The sequence below is a fragment of the Anas platyrhynchos genome, chromosome 4 (assembly GCF_047663525.1).
Source record: "Anas platyrhynchos isolate ZD024472 breed Pekin duck chromosome 4, IASCAAS_PekinDuck_T2T, whole genome shotgun sequence".
In the NCBI taxonomy this organism is placed as follows: domain Eukaryota; kingdom Metazoa; phylum Chordata; class Aves; order Anseriformes; family Anatidae; genus Anas; species Anas platyrhynchos.
The window spans coordinates 62,324,148-62,347,264 of record NC_092590.1 but is presented as its reverse complement, the minus strand read 5'-3'; the positions used below and the strand labels follow the sequence as shown (position 1 = coordinate 62,347,264).

Genomic DNA, 23,117 nt, shown 5'->3' with positions numbered 1-23,117 from the left:
ACTGTAGCAGAGAGACTCTAACCCTGCATATTAATATAACACAACTTCAACATGGTTTGTTGGAGGGCCATAAATTTCCACAGCAATCCAGCCACTACCTCATCCCTAACACAGCCAAAGTGCTCAGAGGTCTGCAGGATTCAGTAATGTTTTTCAACTCAGCAACAGAATGTATAGTTTGCAGAGCAAAGGCTTTCATGCTTCCATGAAACAACTGCACTATCCACGTATCACTCTGTGGTAATTGTTGGACACAGTTTATTTTCTAATGATAACTAATGCACATTTCTGGGTATATTGGAAGCAACATCAGACCTAGTTTAAACAAGAGGTTTTTATTATCAATATGTCTTGCAAACTTCCCTAAGTTTTTCCCCACATGTTAGTGACAAGAAGACTTTAGGAGCTGTTGATTTTCAATGGTGTTCTCTTCACACCTATCAACATATTACTGATGATTCTCAAGATAAACACAACATCATAAATTAGATCTAAGGGCTAAGCATAGATTTGACCCTGCCAAGCTCTAATTACTTTAATGATATTCTAACTTTAAGTTTAGAATGTTAAAGCACAGTTCATTCAACTGATTCTTAAGTGTCTTTAATGGAAACAATTACATTTTCATTTAGGAATTTATGTATTTTTTTTACTGGAGAGGAGAAATGTGGTTAGCACCCTACAACACCCAATTCCTTTGTAAGTAATCACTTTACAAAGTTAAGGAACAATATAAATGAGTTTCAGGCCCACAAAAGGGTTCTAAGACACATTTGGGGCGTGTTATTACTCATATTTACTTTGTGGGAAAGCACACATTATTGGTTTTGAGGACAGACAATGCTACAGTCTTATTTGGCAGTAAAAATTCAAGAACAACATTTTTATAATTATTGGTTGGAAAATCCTATGTTTTTTTTTTTGTTTGGTTTACTGTGGTTCCAACTGAAAATATCAGTCTAAGACATCCAATCTGTCTCTTTGATCAATGTTTTTGATGTAGGCAGGAAAATAAGACCATATATCTCTCTATCACTCTTTTACTAACAAATTTTCCATTTTAAACTCCAGTCATTGCAACCATAACAGACATTTGCAGAACAGACCAAGTTCACAAGGTGGGCATAAACCCTTTTCAAGGTGATAACTCTAATTTAGACTGATTTCTGTAATATATGCAAATATATTTAGAAATGACTAAAGTACCCACTTTTCACTATAAGCAAGAACATCATGAGCAAAAAAGATAGAATAGCCATGGAAAAGCTGCACAGCAGCAATCTTCTACTTGTTTACAACAAGGGATCTAAATATAAGAAATTATTGTGATCTCATACTCTAATGTTTGATAAAAAAAATATAAAAAATCAGTAAATCAGGCTTGGACCTTTGGCTGAAAGCATATTTCCAAGTTTAGTTGTCCCTGACTGAGGGTAACAGATTTCTCTCTCAAAATGATGAGCTTTCTCTGACTCACTGACAAGTATTACTGATAATATCTTCTTTTTAGAAAAGAACTGAAAGCCTGATAGTCAAGATAAGTTCTACCTTGGCAGTTTTAGCTAGAGAAACCTCTAATTGTGAAAAATGCAGTTGCAGACTGCTTCAGGAGAAGACATAATATCCCTTTTCCTCTCACCTCTTTGTGCATCATTTTCACCATCTATCTTAAAAACAAACAAACAAACAAACAAACCAAACACTAGCAATTGATTCAAAGGGAAAAGTTTGCCTCTTGATAAATCAGTCTATTCTGTTTGGCCTTTCTCAATGCAGAAATTATATTACTTTCCAATTTTCCACTCTCTGTGTTACAAGTGTTGAGACGAAAATAGTTTGTATAATATATTCATTATCTTTGTTATTTATGGAGATGGATGATTTTGTACTGCATATAACCATATTGTGGAATTACTTGAATGGGTGTTTTTGTTTTGTTTTGTTTTGTTTTTAATGAGGAATACTTGGAATACTTACAAATAAATTAGAAAATATATTCCATCTGTTCCATCAACAGTCTCTCTATCAGTACTCTAAAGGTTGGATGTTTATGCTTTGGATGGCAACATTTTTCAAATGAGTAGAAGGTCCAATGTGACTTTAAGTTATGGTTATGTTTGTGCTGTTTCTTAAAAACATTTTTCTGTTTCTTAAAAGCAACAACTACAAACAAACAAACAAAAAAGAAGGATCGTTTAAATGAAAAATGTTACACCTCAAGAACCTCTTAGACAACACTGGAAATCATACTTTTATGTGCTTTCAAAGCACTATACTTAACTGTCTTTTTGAGATATTAATTTCCCTTGGGCTGTATTGCACTGAGAGATCTGGAAATGGTGTTATGACAAACAGTATAAAACAGTCTATATACTACGTGATGTCTCTTCCAGTATGTTAGACATACTGGAACATAGGAGATGGCTGAGAAAGAAGTCAATTTTCAAGTACACAAGTTAATTGTACAATTGTTTTATATGTTAAAGCAGACCAGTTAAGTTGCATTTTCATGGATGACAAAGCTACCAGCTGTTATTCTCATTTTGGTGTCCTTTCTCCAGTTCTTTCTATAATTTTACAAATCCAAAGTAGCTTGAACTAAAATTTCAGATTCTTTCCCCTGCTTTGTGGAGAAGAACTGCTGTCATTCCTCCTGCTAGGAAAATATACTTTGTTTTTCTGACTTAAAACTGTTTCTTATGACCTTTATCAAGCTATGGCAATACATTGTAACAGGGACTTTAAATGTAGCTTGTAGTTGCCCATTACTTAAAATAACCTTTAGATTCCTTTTGAGAACCTAGTAAAACTTGGCCACTGTTATAAATCTTTGAAATTGTGGTTCAAAAAAAAATGAGAAAAATAGCAGAAGTTGTGACAATTTTATTAGTTAAATTCCTTTTGTCAAAAGGTTCAGAAGGTAAGTAACACAAGGATTAAAGGATTTTCAAAGTAGCAAGCTGCACAGAGGTAATCTGAACCGAGAATGGGGAATGAAACCTAGGCACCAATAAGAAGAGGTCTGCCCAGATTAAATGCTCCAGGGACAAGAACTGGACTGGCTGGAGTAGTACTTTGAAAATCTGAAGTTAGAATACAGTGAAAAAACATTGAAAATACTACTAATAATCAATAGCAAAAAGAAACTAGAAAATATAAAACAAAAATCCTGCAGGAAAGCCTAGAAATATATCTGTAGGACATAAGTTTCAGCTTATATCTGTAGGATATAAGATTTCAGCTCCAGAACAGTTTTAGCCTCTGTACTGAAAAGAAATATTATGAAAATTGACATTCTACCATGATTATACCAATAATTCAGATAGCTGAGTTATTATATATGAAGCCAGTGTTTATGTGTGTGTGCTTATTTGTATCTCTGTTGAGAGAGAAAATATTTTGAGTATGAAGAAAATCTTTTTTTTTTTTGTGGTCCCTGAACACAAATAAAATTTACTGTGAGGTTGTACTGACTTCCTGATTCCAGATGGACTGAATAAAACGTGAACTAAACTGTACAAATGTTTTGCAGTCTCCATACCAGTGTAACTAAAGAGTCAAAAATAAATAAATACTAAATAAAGAATAAGTTTTAAACTAGATCTTACTTCACAGTTTGCTTTCTAATTCCTTGTGTTAGGAAATATTAAAGGATGTAAGAGCCATCTGATATTTCATATTTCACTCAAATACTGAATATTTGGTGTGGTTTAAATATGCCAGAAAGCCAAAGCCTTATTTTTCACCTATCTTATCTTTATTTGCAGACCGTTAAAAATCCCCAACAGAGACAAATCTGAATAACAGACCAGCTGACAGAAAGACTGTTTCCCTATGAGATCTATACTCCATATAGAACACTTTCCTTCAGAGAAAAAAGTTCAAATTTTTCTTTTTAATATTTTATCTTTTTTTCAATTACAGTGAAAGGAACACCTTTAACATTTAAAATCTCAATCCAAATTTAAGAATTTAAAGAATAAACTCATTAGGCCATACCCATAAAAATAAAATATATTCAGAAGTTCTGAGAAATAAATTTAACATAAAGGAAGTTACAAGTGCATGGAAGGTAAAATTGAAAGTACTTCTGTCTTAAAAAACTTGCCCAAGTGATTATTCATTACAAGTTCTTTTATAAATAAGTAGTTTATTTAAGCTTAAAAAAAAAAAAAAAAAAAAAAAAAAAAAAAAGGGGGGGGGGGGAGGTGGGATGGGGAGTGATGCTTTGAAACTAATTTTTAAAAATTCTTATTATTCTTATTATTTTTGTTTAATGATTCCATGTCTGGTTCTTTCTTTAATAGATTTTGCAGACATTGTAGGAAGATGCCCACAACAGCTATGAAGACAAAGATTTATACATTTTTTTGAAAAGCTTGAGTTTCATGGCCTTTAAAAGGTTGTGACCCATAAAACTCAGAATGTCAAGAGAAAGCTTGGCAACTCAAGTGATTTTTTTTTTTTTTTTTTTTTGACTGGAAGAATTAATTCTCTTATGTGCTGCATTTTCTGCAGAGGTTTTGGTATACTAAAAAAAAACGGTGCTTGCTTCAGTAGAACAAAACCATAACTATAGCTGAGCATTTGTCAGTGTAACAGCAATGTAACAGCAGAGTAATTTTTACTTAGCTTTTGGACTATTATAGACAATGCACAGATGAAGAGTCATAACAACCTAGACCAGAAGACACAAATCAATAGTTAGAGCTATTACATACAGAAATTTCTGAAGCCTTTTCTGAACAGCCTGATAGAAACAGGACTGTCATGCAGAAACTATAAGCCAATTCCTTCAAAATGATTGATGCTGTTGCAGTGAAGAACCTCAGAAGTACTGCACTTTACTTTCCCTACACATTAAGTTTCATGGAATGCCTCTACTACATAAAGTAACAAATTAATTCATAGAATTTATCAGTATCACTAACCAGTTTTGGGGAACTACTTTGGAGAAAGCAGATCGGCAAGAATCTTCCGAAGTATGTAACAGTGTAACGGATCCAAAAATCTGATTCTTGAGAAGTTTTTACCAGATGTTCCTAGCAACTTTTTTACCTCCCTGTATTTCAGTGTCTGATAAGGTTTACCTCTCCAGTACTCTGAAATAGGAACTGCCATTATACTATCTTGTATACTGTCTATACTCCATTCTGTGGGATTTCAAAGAATCACAGAATGGCTGAGGTGGGAAGGGATCTCTGCAGGCCAGCTAGTCCAAACACCTTGCTCCAGCAGGGCATCCCAGAGGTGGCTGCTCAGGAACATGTCCACGTGCTTTTTGAAAATCTCCAACAAGGGAGACTCCACAGCCTCTAGGGGCAACCTGTGTCACTGCTTGGTCACTTCCAAAGTAAAGAAGTGCTTGCTGGTGTACAGCCACATTTGACACTAATATTCCATCCTTAGGTCTGATTCTAAAAATATGATGGTGTGTGAAATTATTAATGTTAATTCACATACATTTTAGGAAGATGATGCTGGAAGAATTGTAAAAGTCCAAGTTCTATTTGCTTTATTGAAGACAACTCAATGTAACTGAGTGGAATGGAAAATGATTAAAAGAGCTTAATGGGACAATGGCAGTGAAATTATTTGAAACAGCTTGAATTTGCAACCAGGTCTGATGGAAAAATGAGTAATGCTTTCCACTTAGAGGCAGGGAGTAAGATTCAATTATTTGTCAGACAGGCTGGCTGCTTTCAGGAGACATACAGGGCAGCTGCCCAGGCCATCCCTCCCCTGGGAGCAGAGATGATACTTTACTGCAGCAAAGAGAGGATCCCCATGGCCCAGCTTATGAGAAAAGAAACCAGCATGCAGGGGATAGAGCCTATTTGCTTGTGTTGCTCTCTGCTCTCTTCGACTACTGTAATTTAGGGTCAGGATGTCATCTGGTCTGTTGTCATTAAGGGGAATGGACAGCTGACAGAGGTGGTTTCACCCATCTTGCTCTTGGGAGGCAGTGCTTGGTGGTCTATAGGCTGAATGCCTGGGTGGCAGCCTCCACATTCCAGCTGTGGGAGCTTAGCAAAACCAATTACCTTTGCTAAGCTATTTTCTCTGCTAGCCTGTGATCAAGAACAGATTAAAGGTTACAGGGGAAGCCAAGAGGTGATTTTCCTATAAATGAATTGTTCAGAAAGGCAGATTTCTTCACAGCTATTAAAATGGTCATCCACTGTGACACAGCAGTTTGCCTAAGAGATATGCTTAAACCAAAGATGTCTTTCGATTACTGTATATATGCTAGTAAACAAACATTTATTTATTTATTTTTAAAAAAGGCAATTAATACTTTATGACAACAAATTCATTTACAGAATGCAATTTTGTGAATAGATAAATTTGTGCATCATCTGAAAAGGAGACTGAAAATCCTTTGACATTGAATTTCTTTTTCTCTCAGAAAAGTTCTTCATTATTAATAGAAGCTATTAAACTAACAACAGCAAGTGGAAATTTTCTCTTTAAAAAACAGACGGGTGGAAGCTGACCTTTATGCAGCTTTGAAAAATAGTAATTTATTCATATTATCTGAAGATTATTATTTTGATGATAACAATAAGAAAGATTTACTCTGCATTTCTTGTGCATTCTGAACTCCTGGAGACTCAGTAACAAAAATTATCATCAAGGGTTCTTCACAGGGAAATGGGAATGGGGAGAAAGTACAAGACAGGTCCCAAGTAGCTACATGTTTTGAATGTATATTTTAAACTATCACAATTGTGTTTCTTTTAAAAATATCTTTAATATGAAATAGATCAAAATAAAACAAAACAAACAAAAAAGCTGCAAAACAAACAAACAAACAAACAAAAAAAAAAACAGCATCTGGTTCACTGCATTAATTGGAACATGACTGGTAAAATGCCTCAGCATGTATTAACCCAATTTAAAATAATGTTGCAGAAGGAATAATATTAGACAGGCTTTTTAACCTGAAGTTCATTTCAATTACGCTGTAAATATCATTCCTAACAGTCTGGGATATCTGAAATTTGCTCTGGTGTTGAAATGATATATGCTGTTGCACATATTTTAAATACATGCAACATTTTAAATAATGCAAGAGTGATGTCTCAAAAATGTCTCAAAATGACCAAATACTATATATGTCATGGATAGATATTGTCATAGGAGCGCACCCCAGCTCACTAGTCAGTGGCTTGGTTGTCTGCTTATCCTATGGAGCCAGCATTAGACTGAATGTTACAGTGGGGTAAGATATAGCTTTAAATGGGTACCATGATGCCCTATAGATGCAGGTATTGAATATATACAGGAACATAAGACAGCCCTCTGAAGTACATAATGCTTAGAGAAAACAGAAAAGCCTAATTCAATAAATATTGACAGAAAATGTACCTTTCCAGTTAGCTTTGACAGTGACCTTTATTATTCAATTAATTAAATTAGTTCAGTTATGGAGGTTAATAATTAGTCACATTTTTTTTCCCTCTTTTTTTTTTTTTTAATGTGTTACTTTTTAATTAAAGTCCCCAGTGGTGTTTCAGGAATTTGTGGGCAAATATAATCTTGGTGATGAATCTTCTTTCTTGTTAACATTTATGATTCCCAGATCATATATGCTCCAGGAAGTTCTTGTTCTTTATTACTATGTACAACAACAGAATAAATCACAATTAAAGGGTTTTGTAAGCAATATTTAGATCATTTTTATTTAGCTCAATTTATTTCTAGCCTTCTACTTTTTAAGTGGATTGATATTGTGCATATGTATGCTCATAAACTATAGGAGTATCATGCAGTGCCTTTGCCTTATTGTGTCCTTCTTTCCTCCGTTGAGCCTAGTACATTTTCACTTAGTACCATAACTTCACACCTTCATAATACAGTACTTTTCACTTAGTACCATAACTTCACACCTTCATAATACAGTACTTTAGCTATATATTGCATATATTGAAGCTATATATTTCATATATTGAAGGAGAATCACCATAGTTAATCCCAATCCAACTTCTGTCATGAATCCAACTTCTGTCCTTCCACATCACCAATTTGTGAATTCATTTTTGCTATTTATTTTTTAATATCCTACTACTTTTAAGAGGTAAAGAAACAAATTAAAGTACACATTTGCTGAAACCGGGACAAAATGCTACTTTTATGCTTTAATTATTAAATTAAAACACTACTATTGTGACATCAAGAAATGTTGTAAATTAATTTTAGCTGTAGTAAAACAACCTGGCCTTTAGCAGCATGTTGCTTAAAAGACAAGAAATAAGGACAAGGCAGCTCAGAGGTTGATCCTGTCCTCTCCTTTACAATTGACAAACATGTCTTTTCTGAGAACTGCAGGATGACAGCTGTAGTAATCAAAGAAAAAAATACTTAAGCTTTCAATTCTAATTTTACAATAACACTTTCAGAATTACTTTGTATCTTCTATCCTGTTGTTGAATAAGAAATACACAATTGGTGCCAAATACATAAAGAAATGACAGACGTTAAATCAAATTCAGTTTTTGAGCATTTAATGTTGGTTGATCTTCCACAAGACAAGCTACAGGAGATTACTGCTATCAGAAACTATGATCACAAACTGATATTTTTGGGAGTAAGAGGAATTTGCAATTTAAATTAAAAGTTATCTCCATAAATAGATAGTTTCCTAGAAAATATTAGTATCTATAGCAAGAGCGTAACCATAGTACTACAGAAAGTAAATATGCAGTACATTTCCATTCTTCATTAGTCACAGGCTATATCACCCTTACTTTGCTAAAAATATCAATTTACATGATTCATTTCACGTATTTTCTGGACATTAAATTTAAAAATATGGTAATTCAAGGAAGATAAATGATTTCCCCAAAGCATACTCAAAGCAGGAACCCATTTTAATTGTCATGAAACTGCAATACATATAAATTACCCAGGTTGCTCTCTGTTGTCATCATAAAAGAATGTTTCAGAAATAGAAAGCTTATTACTTGGAAAAAAACAAAACAAAACAAAACAAAACAAACAAACAAAAACAAAACAAAAAAAAACAACAGAGTAGTCAAATGGATATACAACTGCAAGAAAAATAAAAGTGCAAGTAACGTCTATGTAGAAAGACATGAACTGAATGCTGTACAGAAATTCAATTTTTGACTTATTCTGAGGTCTTAAACTGCTCTGTAGTGATGCTAGTAGAGGATAAATGTACATTAAAGGAATATGTTTAGGACAGGAATCTAGACATTTCAGATGCATGCTTTTCATTTCTTCCTTTTTTTTTTTTTTTAAATATATTATTTTTTTCCCTGCTATTTATTCAAGTTTGGGGAATGGAAAGAGTTACAGGTGAAATATTTATCAAACGTTAAAAACAAATATTAAATAAGATAATCAGAAAACACTAAATCAGGTAAAAACTGACTATATTTTGCCAAGCCACATTCTGAATTCCTGTTTTAATTCCATGAAGGGTTGGAATTTTGAGTTTGTCTCCATAACAATTAAAGGAAAATAAACAAATAATAATAATAATAATAATAATAAAATAATTCAAACTCATTAACATGTTTTCTTCCTTCTTCCTTTTCATAATGATCCAGAAAGACTTACAGTAATCCTATAGATATTTTTTTTTTTGAACTAAGGTTGCAACTGAGAGAAATAAAGCAATAGAAAATGTGAACGATATTATTTAGAATAACCAGTGCTTATTTTTCATTCATTTTTAGAACTAGACTCTCTTAGGCATTATGAAATAAATTTTAAAGCAGAAGGAATGCTCTAATTTATGACTTCAGTTATCTTAGCATTAAAGTAATGAAACTATTACAAGGTACTTTGTTGTTGTTGTTCAGAAATATTCAACTGTGTAGTACAGTAATAATACATTGTGAATCTCTTGGTGTTAAATAATGCTTTTTATTCTCTGCAGGGTAATTCTTGTGTTTTTTGAAATAAAAATGAACATGAGTATTCAAATACATTTTCTTTGAACTGTTTTCTTGGTGTTATACAGTTTGATGCAGTTTCCAGGTGGTTTTCTGGCCATCTGAGTCTGCTACCTCAATCAACCAAAACCTGGAGAAATTAAGTACCAGGGCATGCTTTAGACCTGCCTGGATTAATTTCACTGAAGAGACCAATCATATATACCACTGCTTAAAAGGTCTAAAAGCATTAAAAAATAAAAAGACTTTCTGCAGAGAATAAATATCATGCAAAGAACCACCAATGCTTAATTTTCAAATATAGGCATCTGAACTAGGTAGCAGAGATCAATAGCTAGAAATGTGGCCTAATTTTCAGAAATGTTTTGTCTGAAATCTGAAATCACAATACATCTAGTTCAACACTGCACCCAAAACACGCCTCTATTTCAAAGCCTCTTGGACTGGCTGAGACCCATGTAGCAGGCAGAAAATCTTCACCTGCCTTTGCATGCAAATATTAGGCTATTTGCCACTTATATTCAGGTAAGAATGCCTCCAAGGACCAGCTCTGACCTGCTCTATATCCATGTGAGCATGGAATTGAGTCCCCCCTCCCATCAGCTGCTGATGATTAGGATGCTATACAGAGTGAGGAAAATGTGAGCTGCCATAAATATTGACCTGTCACTACTTATTCCTCAGCAGCAGAGAACTAGAAATGAGATTGCTGCTCCCTGACTCAACAGCCGGGCTGCTTCCAAAGCTTCACAAACAGAAATGATCCTTGAACTGTAAAGCCTTTGGGCAGACACTCCTATGTTTTAAAAGTAACTGATAGAATGGATGTGACTATAGTCTCCGGTTATACAAATGACACATAATTGCATAATTCAGTAAAATTCATAAAAGAAAAAAGATTTAGTATTAAGGAATTTACTTAATTATGACTTTTCAGGTGCTTTTATTCAAGTGTTCATCCATGAGATATTTGTTTAACCTTGCACAGGTAGAGAGATCTGAATAAAAGCTTTTAATAACACTATTTTCAGCAATTTCATCTCCATTTGGAAAAAAGCCAGAAGCCCAAATTCATGGTAATATATGGGTAGATGGTGAAGCATCCATTTATTGGTAGTACTTTGAGGTTCTCTACTTATAACAAAAAGCAGCATATACTGTTATGTTGATTGCTATATTTGGAATGTGCTATATTGTACATAATACTCTGTTAAGAGAATAAAGTGGTGGACATGGAAAAACTCTGAAGAAATCAACTGGAATTTTGTATAGTTCAACGCATTAGATTTGATCATCTGAGAAAAGAAAGCAAGTAAAAAAAAATGCATTAAAGTTTTCTGATAGATCTGAGGACCAGGAGCTGAATCCAATCCTTAAACAATTATTGGAAATTAATTGATTAGTTTCCATTTAGTGACTCCAGTAATGAGAATAAAAATTTCTCACAGGAGGAAGAAATAACTGGAAACTGGTTTTTGTTTGTTTCTATTCAGCAATGTAAATCTTATTATTCATTATTGAAATATAACAAAGTATGTATTTGCAGTGTGTCATTATTGAAATAAAACAAGAAAGAATCTGTCTGTAATGTCAAAGTATAAAATACTCCTTCAAGTTATTATTTATAATTTATGCTAAAGTTTTAAATCAAAATGAATTATATTTATTATATTTATATTAGAATACCAAAGAAATTCTCCACATTTTAATATCAGAGTATTATTTTTTGCTGAAATTAAAAGTGTGTGTATCTTACAAATATATTGTATTGAAAGAATATCATATGAGTAAGACATGAAGAAATAGGGCCTGTATTTTGAGATATTTCAAAGGAAATACAAAATGATTTTTTTTTTTTTTTTTAGTCTGTGAGATACTACCAATCTGCCTACTTGCATTTATTACACCATAAAAAGAAAATTATCTAAAATTATTTGCCATATATTTAATAACATACATGCTATATGTGCTATAGCATGTCTTACATATGTTATAAATCTCATAAATTATTGTATTACTCTATATATAATCATGAGAATCATATATTACTTGTAATGAAGAAAGATAATGGTTTGTAAATGCTTAAAAATAGGCAACACAAAACATTTATAGCTGAAGAAAGTATATAGAAGTAAAACAGAAGATGCTTACGATGTTACAGTAAAAATCTTATTGTAATTTATATTGGAACCACGTTTTTTTTAGAATCCTACTTTCTCAACAAGAAAATAAATATAATTCATAATAAAGAATGAAGTCTTGGCTACTGGTTATTGCCAATGCATTTCTGATTGGATTCAGAGTGCCTTTTTGGTTAAGAAAGTCTCAATAGGTTGAACCTACTCATAACCATCACTTACAACAATCAGGTTTCAAACCTGAACTCCTGTTTTTGACAGTGTGATTAACAATACTTCTATTGATGTGTGTCTCTCAATACTCATTTGGCTGACCTCACTACTCTAGCCTCTGAAACAACTTTCAATCTCTTTATCCTCACTACAGTCACTGAATTAACTAGTATAATTTTCACTATTTTTTAGTGAAAAGGAAGGGAATCATTATGAGGGTTCCCAAATGCCAACCCAGCTTTCTAAATATCTAATTTTGATTCTTACAATTATGCAGCTGAAGTTGTTAATGATTGATACCCATCTTACAGAAAAATAATGAAGCACCTTATAAGCAGCTCAAACTATAGAAGAAATATAGGGAGAAACTGAATGTGGGTTATCTAAGGATAATAATCACTTATACTCTGTTTTGTCAAAAACTCAACAGTAACTATTTCAGTGTAAGAAGTACCCCTGCCCTACCACTTGTTGAAAGATACTGTCAGGAGCAAGAATGATATTTCACATAAAGTGGAATATTCTTCTATTGCCATCTGAGGTAGAGATTCAGATTACTTCTTCAAAAACACAACCTTGCAATACAAATGCCAGCCTACCCAGTTCACCTGAGCTCAAATTGAACATTATAGTCAGGATGATATAGTCAGGATGAACCAGCACTTCTGATGTGATATCTGAAGGGTCACAACTTAGTGTGGTGTCCCCATTAGATAATCAGGGAATATAATTCTCCTCTATTTTTTTTATTTTTTTTTAAAGCATGGAATGTTACATTTCCTCTTCTTACATAGGTGTACGTGCTTTAATGTAATGGTATTATTTACTTTTTTTTTTTTTTTTTTTTTTTTTTCAATTTTGAGTCCCTCCTTGCCTTGCTATTTGCTTGGTGATAGATCACAGAGCAAACTAGACCTTACTTTTCTTGTAATTCTCAACTATCCCTTCTCTTCTCTAAATCCACTTTCCCACTCCAAACCCAGCAGTTTTATCTGCAAGGAACAAACTACCTTTGGGAGCATCATGAAAGGCACTGAACTGCTGCATTTCATCTTGGCTTAACTCATTTCAGTGAACTGTGATCAATATCCCTCCTAACTTCCAAAACCCCTGTTGTCTGAACAATTGTTTGTTTTATATGACATCACTCATTCTTTCTTAAGTGATTAGTGGAATATAAAATATACCTAAAATATGGGAAGATACCTATCAAAAATATTCAAGATCAGTTCATCTAAATAAACATTTGAAAATCAGACAAATGAAAGTATGGAATTCAGCCATCCATTTAAAAGCAAATATAAAATATTAAATCTACCCAGCAGCCTGCTACTTTAATATTTATAGACTATTCATCACTAATATATTTTACAGACAAATAACAAATTGATCAATAATGACTTTTTTCCCTTCCCTTCCCTTCCCTTCCCTTCCCTTCCCTTCCCTTCCCTTCCCTTCCCTTCCCTTCCCTTCCCTTCCCTTCCCTTCCCTTCCCTTCCCTTCCCTTCCCTTCCCTTCCCTTCCCTTCCCTTCCCTTCCCTTCCCTTCTTCCCTTCCCTTCCCTTCCCTTCCCTTCCCTTCCCTTCCCTTCCCTTCCCTTCCCTTCCCTTCCCTTCCCTTCCCTTCCCTTCCCTTCCCTTCCCTTCCCTTCCCTTCCCTTCCCTTCCCTTCCCTTTCCCCTCCCTCCCTCCCTCTCTTTCTTTCTTTCTTTCTTTCTTTCTTTCTTTCTTTCTTTCTTTCTTTCTTTCTTTCTTTCTTTCTCTCTCTCTCTCTCTCTCTCTCTCTCTCAATAAAAGGTGACCAACTTCTACCAATACCACCTAAGAATTTGTCAGACCTTCCGCTACACAGTTGTTTTCTTGGGATACCATAGCCATTAAAAGTTACTTAGTGCCAAAATTTGGTACACAAAATCTTAATTTTAAATTATTTTTTTCTCTTCAACCAATGTACATAGATGCATACAACCATGCACTCAATCTACTGTTACGGTAGTTCTGAAAGTTCAGAGACTGCAACCTTTAGAAGGGCATATTACATTTCTATAACTTGAAGAGCCCGATATGTGTGCTTCTTTATGCTGCTACAGTAGCATGAAGCAGTTATAGAACATTAAGTGTCCAGATGACACTGCAAGCTCAGCTTTATGGCTGCTTTTACAATTTTTCTCAAAGATAATTTCACGAGAATTTTTATTATGAGCTAAAATGCATAACGGACGATAAAATTATAGTATAATTGCTTTAAATTATATTATCATTTTGTCATTACATGGAACAGATTCAACTGCTCTGAAAATTTTGATGTTTCATATAGATCTACACATAATCCAGAGATATAGATCCCTAAAAAAATCTAGTATCTCCCATGTTCTCATTAATATCAAAGGTAAAAAATAAAATAAAGTTAAAAAAAAATCTTGTTTAAAACTGCATCAAACATAGAACAGATAATTTAAGATTCCAAGAGACTAAAGGTGACTAATCAGTGCATGATTAAGGATTAACTCATTCCATTATTGCATATTTTTAATCTTGTTCTATAATGCCACTTTAGGTAATTATTAGTTATGCTTGCAAGTATCATTTTCTAACAGTAAAGCCTTCCACATTCTCAGTGCTGAAGTATATTCATGATTAGCAATGCTTTTCTCTCCTCACCTTAACTCATCTGACTGAGTGCAGTTATGTTTCAGAAGCATACTTTGTCATAGTAAATCTCTGTCATCTTAAAATGAATTAGTTTATGTGGTGCTACGTTTTAAAAGCAGGTTGAACCTGAAGCAATGGCAGCAGGCAGAGGGAAAATGTGTATGCAGGTCATTCTTTAGGAAGATTCTGGTATTAGTGCTCTGTTAGATACAGACTTTGCTACATGTATCAAATACATGTAACTTGCCTCTATTTTATGTTTTTCTCTATATTCTGAAAGAAAATACATCCTTCCTTTTCAAATTCCATATTATTTCAGCCATCAGTGGTTCTTCGAGCTGTTATGTTTGAATACTGGATGTTTTTGGTGTGGTCTTTTCTTCATCTTTTGATATAATTTGTTCATAAAGAATCTATTTGTTTTAGTAACCTGTAACAGTGAGATTAAAGGTAGGTCACAGTTCATGTGTACAGTACAACCTAATAAAACCCAGTCCTTTTGAAAAGGGGTGTCTGATCTAGTATGGCAGAAAAGGTGGCAAAACAAACAAAAAAGCAAGCAACCAACCAAAAAACAACAAAAACAGATGTCTTTGTATGATCTACTTAAGATGAATACTCAGCATTCCTTGAAAGAAATTCAGAAAAGGCTCAAAGTCTTTGCAAAGATGAATACATGGAGAAACTGCCCTAATTGTTTGAAAATAGTCAGTTCCTCAGACTAAAATGACTATCGCTAAGAAACTTTTCCTGAAGAATAATCAAGACTAGGAATGCTCATTCAGAAGGAGCATCCAGTGATTGAGGGGAAGGGCTCTCCCACAGCAGTGTGGCCAGAAGGTACTTTTCCCAAGACAGGATGCAAAAGTGTGATCCTGAACCAGAGAGCAATTCTAGCCCAGTGAGTGAGTGCAAAAGAAATGTTTTATCTGATCAGTCCAGAAAATTCATAATGTCTGATCCTTCTGGAAAATCTCATGTGAAAGCTACCTAAGTTGTCCCTACAGAAGTCTTCCTGGTTTATACCAGGTAGTTCAAGCATTTCTTAAAACAGTCCTACTTTTCGCACAGCCAGTACCCAAACTTTGAATTCAGAGTGCTATGGATGTAGAATGACCTTACTGATTCAGAGTGTCTGGGTGTTAAATTCTCTGGAGAAGCTGATGCTGTCATTGCTATCCTCACACAAACCTTACTAAAGAAGTCCATGGGAAATTGTTGATGAAAAGATGTCCATAAGATAATAAGGCTCTCCTCAAAACTTTTATGCAATTTGTCCCATTTAGTTCATAGTTTGGTAAAAACAAACATTTAGCCTGATGCATGATTTCCCTGTTTGAGTATCTTTTCATTGGTTCTAGGTAGGAAAGCCAATAAAGTAAAAGCAAAACAAAAAAGCGTCAGTTTTGATACAATTATGTTAAGATTATTCTCCTGTTACATAAGAAGATGATGGTCTTATTTAAGATGTCATGTCCCAAATGCAAACCTAGGAAAACAGTTTCTGATGCAAGCTGAAGAGAAAATAGAACATCTTCAACAACCCTGAGTTAGATGTAACAGTGTGTTACAAGGTTCAAAAAGTTTCAACCTCTTTTGCACCAAACATAGGCATGTGCAAGAAGATACGTCTTTATGAATAAGCATACACTTGCTGAAATTTGCATTCAAATTTTAATCAATTCAAGACTGGATTTAAAGCAGCAACTTAATACAGTTTTGCGTTTTGTCTGAAATGTTTTCTACTGTGCAATCCATAGATGCATCTATAATTACAGAATTTCCCATAGTGACCTTGAATTCAGAATCTTTGTCAGGATTTACAAATAAGGTTGGGGTAGCACCCAAAATGAAAAGACTATGTATGCAGTTTGTTCACACCTGAGGTGGAGAGTTATACTTCTCGAAAGGTAGTATTTGAGTCTTAACACCTTACATTAATATTTGAACCTTAACATCTTCCATTTAGCTGTACTCAGGAGAAAAAAAAAAAGTATGAGTGCACAAATGGTAATATATTTGATGCTGAAGGAATTATTAGTTCTTGTTTCTGGTGTGAGAGCATCACTGATGATCACGGGAAACATAACAACATTATGTGCCTTGATGCCATGAACTGGCAATAGGATAGCAGCATCCATGAACAGAATTTTTTGAGGCAGATCATACTGGCTTACTCAGAATGAAATAGTTCCCTGAGTCCCACAAGTGTCTCTAGTGAAGAAAAAAATACATGCAAGCAATGGACATTTCATCATGTGTAAACTGAACAGCTTACTGATAAGAGATCCCAATCAGGTGTTACACATAGCTGCTGTGGATGTATGGCATATTCCTTCTGTGTGGTATATTCCTTCCCTTTCTGTTTATTGTGGAGTGATGCTATATTGCATTCTATTTATCTGAGAGATATTTTATGGAAGGAAGCATGATAGGAGAATCTGATGGAAATTGAACTTTTTTTTTTTTTTGAACACCAGTTCATGGGTATAAGGACATTAAAATTTGGATAATTCTTATAAGTTACATCTAAACAAAATATCTCTCCTGAAAACTCCCTTGCTTTTGGGGGCCATTTTTCTTATAAGAGTACAAAGCAATGGAGAATTTGTCAGCAGCGTATCTTTCCCCATATCATTCATTTACTAAGGAGGAGTCATACTGCACTTGAGGCAATATTTTAAATCTCACTGGTTTTGTTAAGCTAAAAGGGTAACTTACAATATGTTAACACAGATGGTTGCAGACAGACCTAAGCTTATCCTCTATGTGCTTTTAGGTGTTTGAGTCCAGAATAGCTAGGAGAAAAAAAAGACACATTTCAGCATGTTAGCGTGACAGAACAAATCAGTTCAAATGCACTAACATGGCTTCTAGACTTCCGTCCATTCAATGTTTTGATGATTTGAAAGAAAAATTGCTACTTTACCGTCCAAAGACAGATAAAATACTCTTATTTAAAGAACATAGCCCCCTCTCCTAATTTCCAAATTCTTACCACAACAGCAATACTCTGTTCACTCTCACAGCTGATTTTATAGACATATATGTTTATTGATAACTGTAAGTAAACTACTGTTTATTTTGCATCACAGTAAGAAAAAATGAGGATTAAATAGTCTTGATGGTCCATTCAGTTGAAAGACCTATAGGACATGACTAGTGGGTCCTACTACTCAAAAGATTTTGAGTTAATTGGCCATTCATACATCAAATATGAAATATAAATCTTAATAAGCATTTGAAAAATAATAGCAAGCTCAGAAAACAGAGTTTAATGGAAGGAAAAGAGTGAGAATAGCAGGGTGTGGAACAGATTGCATCATTGGTTGATACGGACAAAAGAAAAACATTTCTACATGGTTGATACGGACAAAAGAAAAACATTTCTACATGAGGTGTTATACAACATAATCAATGCATGATGAAGGAGGAAGTTTGTCCTACTAAAGACTTTGGTTTATGCAGTCCCCTGAAGTGTAATGTTGTTTACACATATTTATATAGTATCGCATTTAGCTACCACATGAGAGATATTCTGTGCAAACAAAAGTAAAGTGAATCCTTCATTTTGCCAGTATCTTCCCTCCCTGTTTCTAGTGGGTGAATTCCCTTTATGTGTGGCTCTCTGATCCTTTGCTCCAGTTCTGAACTCCCTCTTCTGCTCCCCTTCCATCTGTGTAACAAAACAAAAGCTTTGAGGGAAGCTGCCCAGCAGCAAAAGTTTCTATCAAGTAAGCGGGAGGAAAAATATTGATCAGTGTCGAACCACTTACAAAATAATGGAAGGCGAGGAAAAGGAGATTTTCACTCTCTCACATTAAAAGTGGTATTGATTTAATTCTGTCTTTGCTAGCTCCGGTGAAGCCAGTTTTTGTTCCCTTCTGGTCTCTCTTTCCTGCTGTCTGGAAAGTGAAGGAAGGATGAAGCAGCACAGCATAGTTCCTAGACTAGGACACAGAATCAAGTCAGGTCCCTGTGCTGTCAAGTACTCAAAACTGAAAACAAAAACAAAACAAAAAACTATCAAATTGCCTGGATTCTTCTAACTTTCCCATGGAGGAGTGTGGACAATCAAGTTCTTCTTCACCATAACCCCTTCACCATGTAAAGCAAGGGAAGGTGGTTGTCCACCATAGACAGCACATCAAGCGACAGCTGAAAGTATACTTTTGTGTGAGAGGTCTATGGGGAAAAAGCATACTGGGTAAAAAAACTCAGTTGTATCACAGAAGAGGGGTTTTTGTTTGCTTGTTTGTTTCTGTGAGCACACTTTTTTATCTTTGTTCTGTTTTTAAAAAAAAATAAGTTATAAAGTGCTTGAATGCAAGATATAAGGTAGTTTGTATCATGATGCAAATGATAATAAAAATAAATAATAAACAAGCTGCTGCATTTTCACCCTGCAAACAGATTAACAAGCAGGGAAGCTAAAGCTACCTTTACACTGGCTACCTTTTTCCTGGTAGACAGGAAAAGTGAATGGTTAGCATGGAAATACTCCAATTACTTAAACAATAATGCTTTTGTGGATCACTTCTGGTCCTAGTTCTGCTGTTTACTCTTGGTTTGGGCTTAGACAACTCACTCTGCTGGTAAAAACTGACGCTTTGCATTATCACAGCTTCAGCAAAAATCAGTGGCGTTTTAACATGTTAGCAACTAAGGATTTGTTATTTAGCTGTCTTCTGTGCCCTTTATTGGCAAACAATGGGATAAGCATGCCCTATGCAACAGTGACATTTTCAAAATAAGTCAATATTTTGCGGATATTAAGACAAACATGTTAATGCTTCAAAAGTCTAACTACAGAAAAAAAATATTTCAGCATGTGCTTCACACCCTGCCTCTGTGGGGTAGATGGGGAGGGTTTATTGCCCATTTTGGTTTCAGGATCAACATTGACCTGCATGTCATGATCCTCCTTGCATATCAATAAACCCGGCCTTGCATTCAGTGTGAGGATGACAAGCCATAAGTTCTGAATACCTTATAAATATTCCTTAATCATTTGGGGCAGAATTATTGTTTAATGGTAATGGCAGTGCACCAACATGGATGAGTAAAATAGGCTACATCAGCCTTAAGGGAACTAGAAATCCCCCAAGTCATTGCAGCCATTCACACTGGAGATGTTATATATACACACTCTACTTTATAATATTTAGACTTTTTATATTTAGAGACTGGTTTTATGTCACTGAGTACTTCTGAGTGAAATTATTGTATTATCATGGATGGCACTAATAAGTATATTAACACAAAAAGTTAGATTTCTGCTGTTATACTGTCTTCTGTCTTGAATTTACTATTTATATTAAAACTGGTATAATTTTTACCCCCCCCCCCTTTTTTTTTCTGAAAGGAATTGGAATTACATGAAACACTTTCCCAGACTTAACAGCAACATTATTCTGTGAAAAGTTAAGAAAAAACATGTAACTGTGCACATCTGCTAAAGAAAGTGTATATACATATAATTATTCTTCTATAAACGATATTAGCATGTGTAATAAAAATTAACACATATCTACTAAGAGGATTTTTAATGCTAAAAATTATACACACCCAGAGGATAAAGAAACAAAAAGAAAGGGTTGTTATGAGAAAAAATACACATCTGTTTAGAATTCAAATAGTAATTTTACAATTCCATAATAAATGTATTATACAGAAAAATAAGAAATGGTATATATTTTCTTCACATATGGTTTTAAGGATGATTTATTTCAATAGTTCAGTAGCTGTAGAAGTGCTATGTTAAAGATTTCACATTTTATCAGCACACTGAATGATTTTATGAGGTGATGATGTGAATCTACATCCATCAAAAATCCTATTCCATGATGAAAAGTTAATGTTTGAGAAAACTGGAGTGTTCTCCTTGGCTATGTGTTTCTCACTGAAACAGTTACAAAGCAAAAGAGGTTTGGTCTCACATGTACAAATACAGAGAAAAATAAATAAATAAATAAATAAAAAGTATTTTTTGAGAAAAGATTTTTGTGAGTGAATAGCTTCTGCTTACTACACCAGTCCACAAATTTCTTTGACAGACAAAGATCTCATTAATAACTGAACTGAAATAGCCTGTTTCTATAAAGTATATATTAAACAAACACTTCATGTAGAGGTAAAAATCCTATTAAAATTAATGTGATGTCTTCTTTGAGTGTAGACTAAGTGATATGACATATAGTACAGCGCAGACAGGAATCTGAGCAAGCAAGTGAGTTTTAAAACATACATTTGTTATATATTTAAAATACCCATATTTAATGTTGGTATCTATGTTGTTTGTTTGTTTTTTCTGAAAGGCGTAAAGCAGATTTGTTTCTAAACTTGCACCTGTATTATGTATCCTATAAAAATAATGTTTTGCATTTATCTATGAAACTGATTTGTAAAACACAGATACTGAGGCAGAACACTCTAACTGCATCATAAATCAGAAAAGCAAAGTGTTATAAATGTGAACTAAGATCCACTAAATGTACCAAGTTTTCTATCAGTGAACAGCTTTCAAAGGCAACTGACAGATAAATGTTATGTACACTGGTTTCATCCTTTCTAATTCCTTGTAAAATACCAACCTGATGCTAGCATATACTTTTGTTTTACAATAGCAAAGTAACCAGCAGGAACAAACCCAGATTTTTAGTCTGAATGCTACTTTCATTTCCCAAGCATTTTCATTTCCCAGCTTTTATACCTGATGCTTTCTAAGTCTATTTTAGCAGATCAGATACCACACCTACAAACAGCACAAACTGCAAGTGACCACTTTACCTTCAGAAAAATCAATCAGTCCCAGCAAATGAAGCAGCTTCAGAGATGCAAATATAATCACAACAATACCCACTGTTTGCAGTCCCTCCGACTCCCACTCTAGAGTCAACATTCTTCCAACAGGCAAATCATTCCAGTCGTCACACCAGCTCGTGATCAGAGGGAAATGAGAGGATTTTACCAATAGTTTGCTTTGAAGAAAGTTGCAGTAGTACAAAGCGACGTTGCACTGGGCTGTGGCAATTCACCAGCCACCCTAGCTGAGACAGAATTATTAGATAAAGCCCTGCATCTCATGCTTCTCTAAGCACTGGATAATCAGTAGTGAGTCAACTTGTAAGGCTGAGGTGGACCACTAACCCCCAGGTATGGTATCCGGCAAGCAGCCTTACTTCAGAGCTGCTGGAGGAACATCTGTGTCAGGAGTGGAGACTTTGCTGTGTCAGTGCCAAGAAGAAATGCTCCCTGCAAACTTGCACGAGGGAGCACGCTGCTGTCAGCACTCTGCACTCCGGTGCTTCCAGACCCAGGCTTTGCGATTCTCCCTGAGCTTCACAGTCCTTCCCCAGCTTATTTTAGTACAATTTTTGTTAAGTGTGACACATGACAGTTTGCTAAAGACAGACATCTGTTTCTACACATGCTGAATGCTGCACATCAGAAAACCCCTGCCCTCTGCATTACAAGAAATAATGCAGGGAAGCACTGTTCCTTCCTCTTCTTAAGCATCACCAGCATCTAATTAAAATCTTTAGTGGAAATGAGACTGAAAATTAAAGAAATGCACATCAGCATGACTGGTGCCTCCAGCTAGCAAAATATAGTGCTGTCAAGGAGACATGCAGTGTCCAAACCTCTATTCTGCAGCCAGAGAGAATGTATTATTTATTGATTGAGAAAAAAAACATTGCTTTTCGGTCTCAGAACATTAACCTAGAAGTGTTGAGCCCCAAATCCTGATCTTATAAATGGCAATTAGGCATTTTCAACAGCTACTGGGAAGATCTTGCCTAGGCTGTGCATCAGGGGAAAAACAAAAGAAGCTTATGATCCCAGTTGATTTAGGGGACAGTCTGTATAAAATTAATTGCTCTGTGTTTACTAATGTGATTTCCAAGAGGGTATGCAGTGTGAAAAACAGGATCTGAAGGATATTTATGCAGCTCATGCATAAAAAGTGTAAGGTTAACACTAAACACTAATTTTGTGCCCATCCTAATAATTTAACTAAATCCTGCTCTTGTGTCCAATGCAGTAATGTAAAAGGAACTCTCAGAAAAATAAAAATAAAAAAATTATCAAGAAACACATATGATCTAACGCTAAAAACAGTCTCTTAAATGAGGACTGGTAGTGACCACTAATCTTAGGTCACTTAACTCTTTCCATTAGGAACAGTT

At 34.5% G+C, this 23,117-nt stretch overlaps 1 protein-coding gene across 10 annotated transcripts in view; it reads right to left on the bottom strand.

The window, feature by feature from the left end:
• Window positions 1-23,117, bottom strand: part of KCNIP4 (potassium voltage-gated channel interacting protein 4) — a 436,446-nt gene that overhangs the window by 90,524 nt on the left and 322,805 nt on the right. Inside the window, exon 1 of one of the 10 annotated variants that reach the window (XM_072037732.1) lies at window positions 22,078-22,211. The exons of 7 other annotated variants lie outside the window; for them this stretch is intronic. Coding sequence is in view for 1 of the 3 variants with exons in the window: in XM_021271178.4 (XP_021126853.1) it covers window positions 21,718-21,829 (112 nt within the window). In the remaining 2 variants the exon portion in view is untranslated. Of the gene's footprint in view, window positions 1-21,717; window positions 22,014-22,077; window positions 22,212-23,117 lie in introns of those variants that run through there. 2 more of the 10 variants (XM_038178285.2, XM_021271178.4) reach the window with 2 other exon arrangements.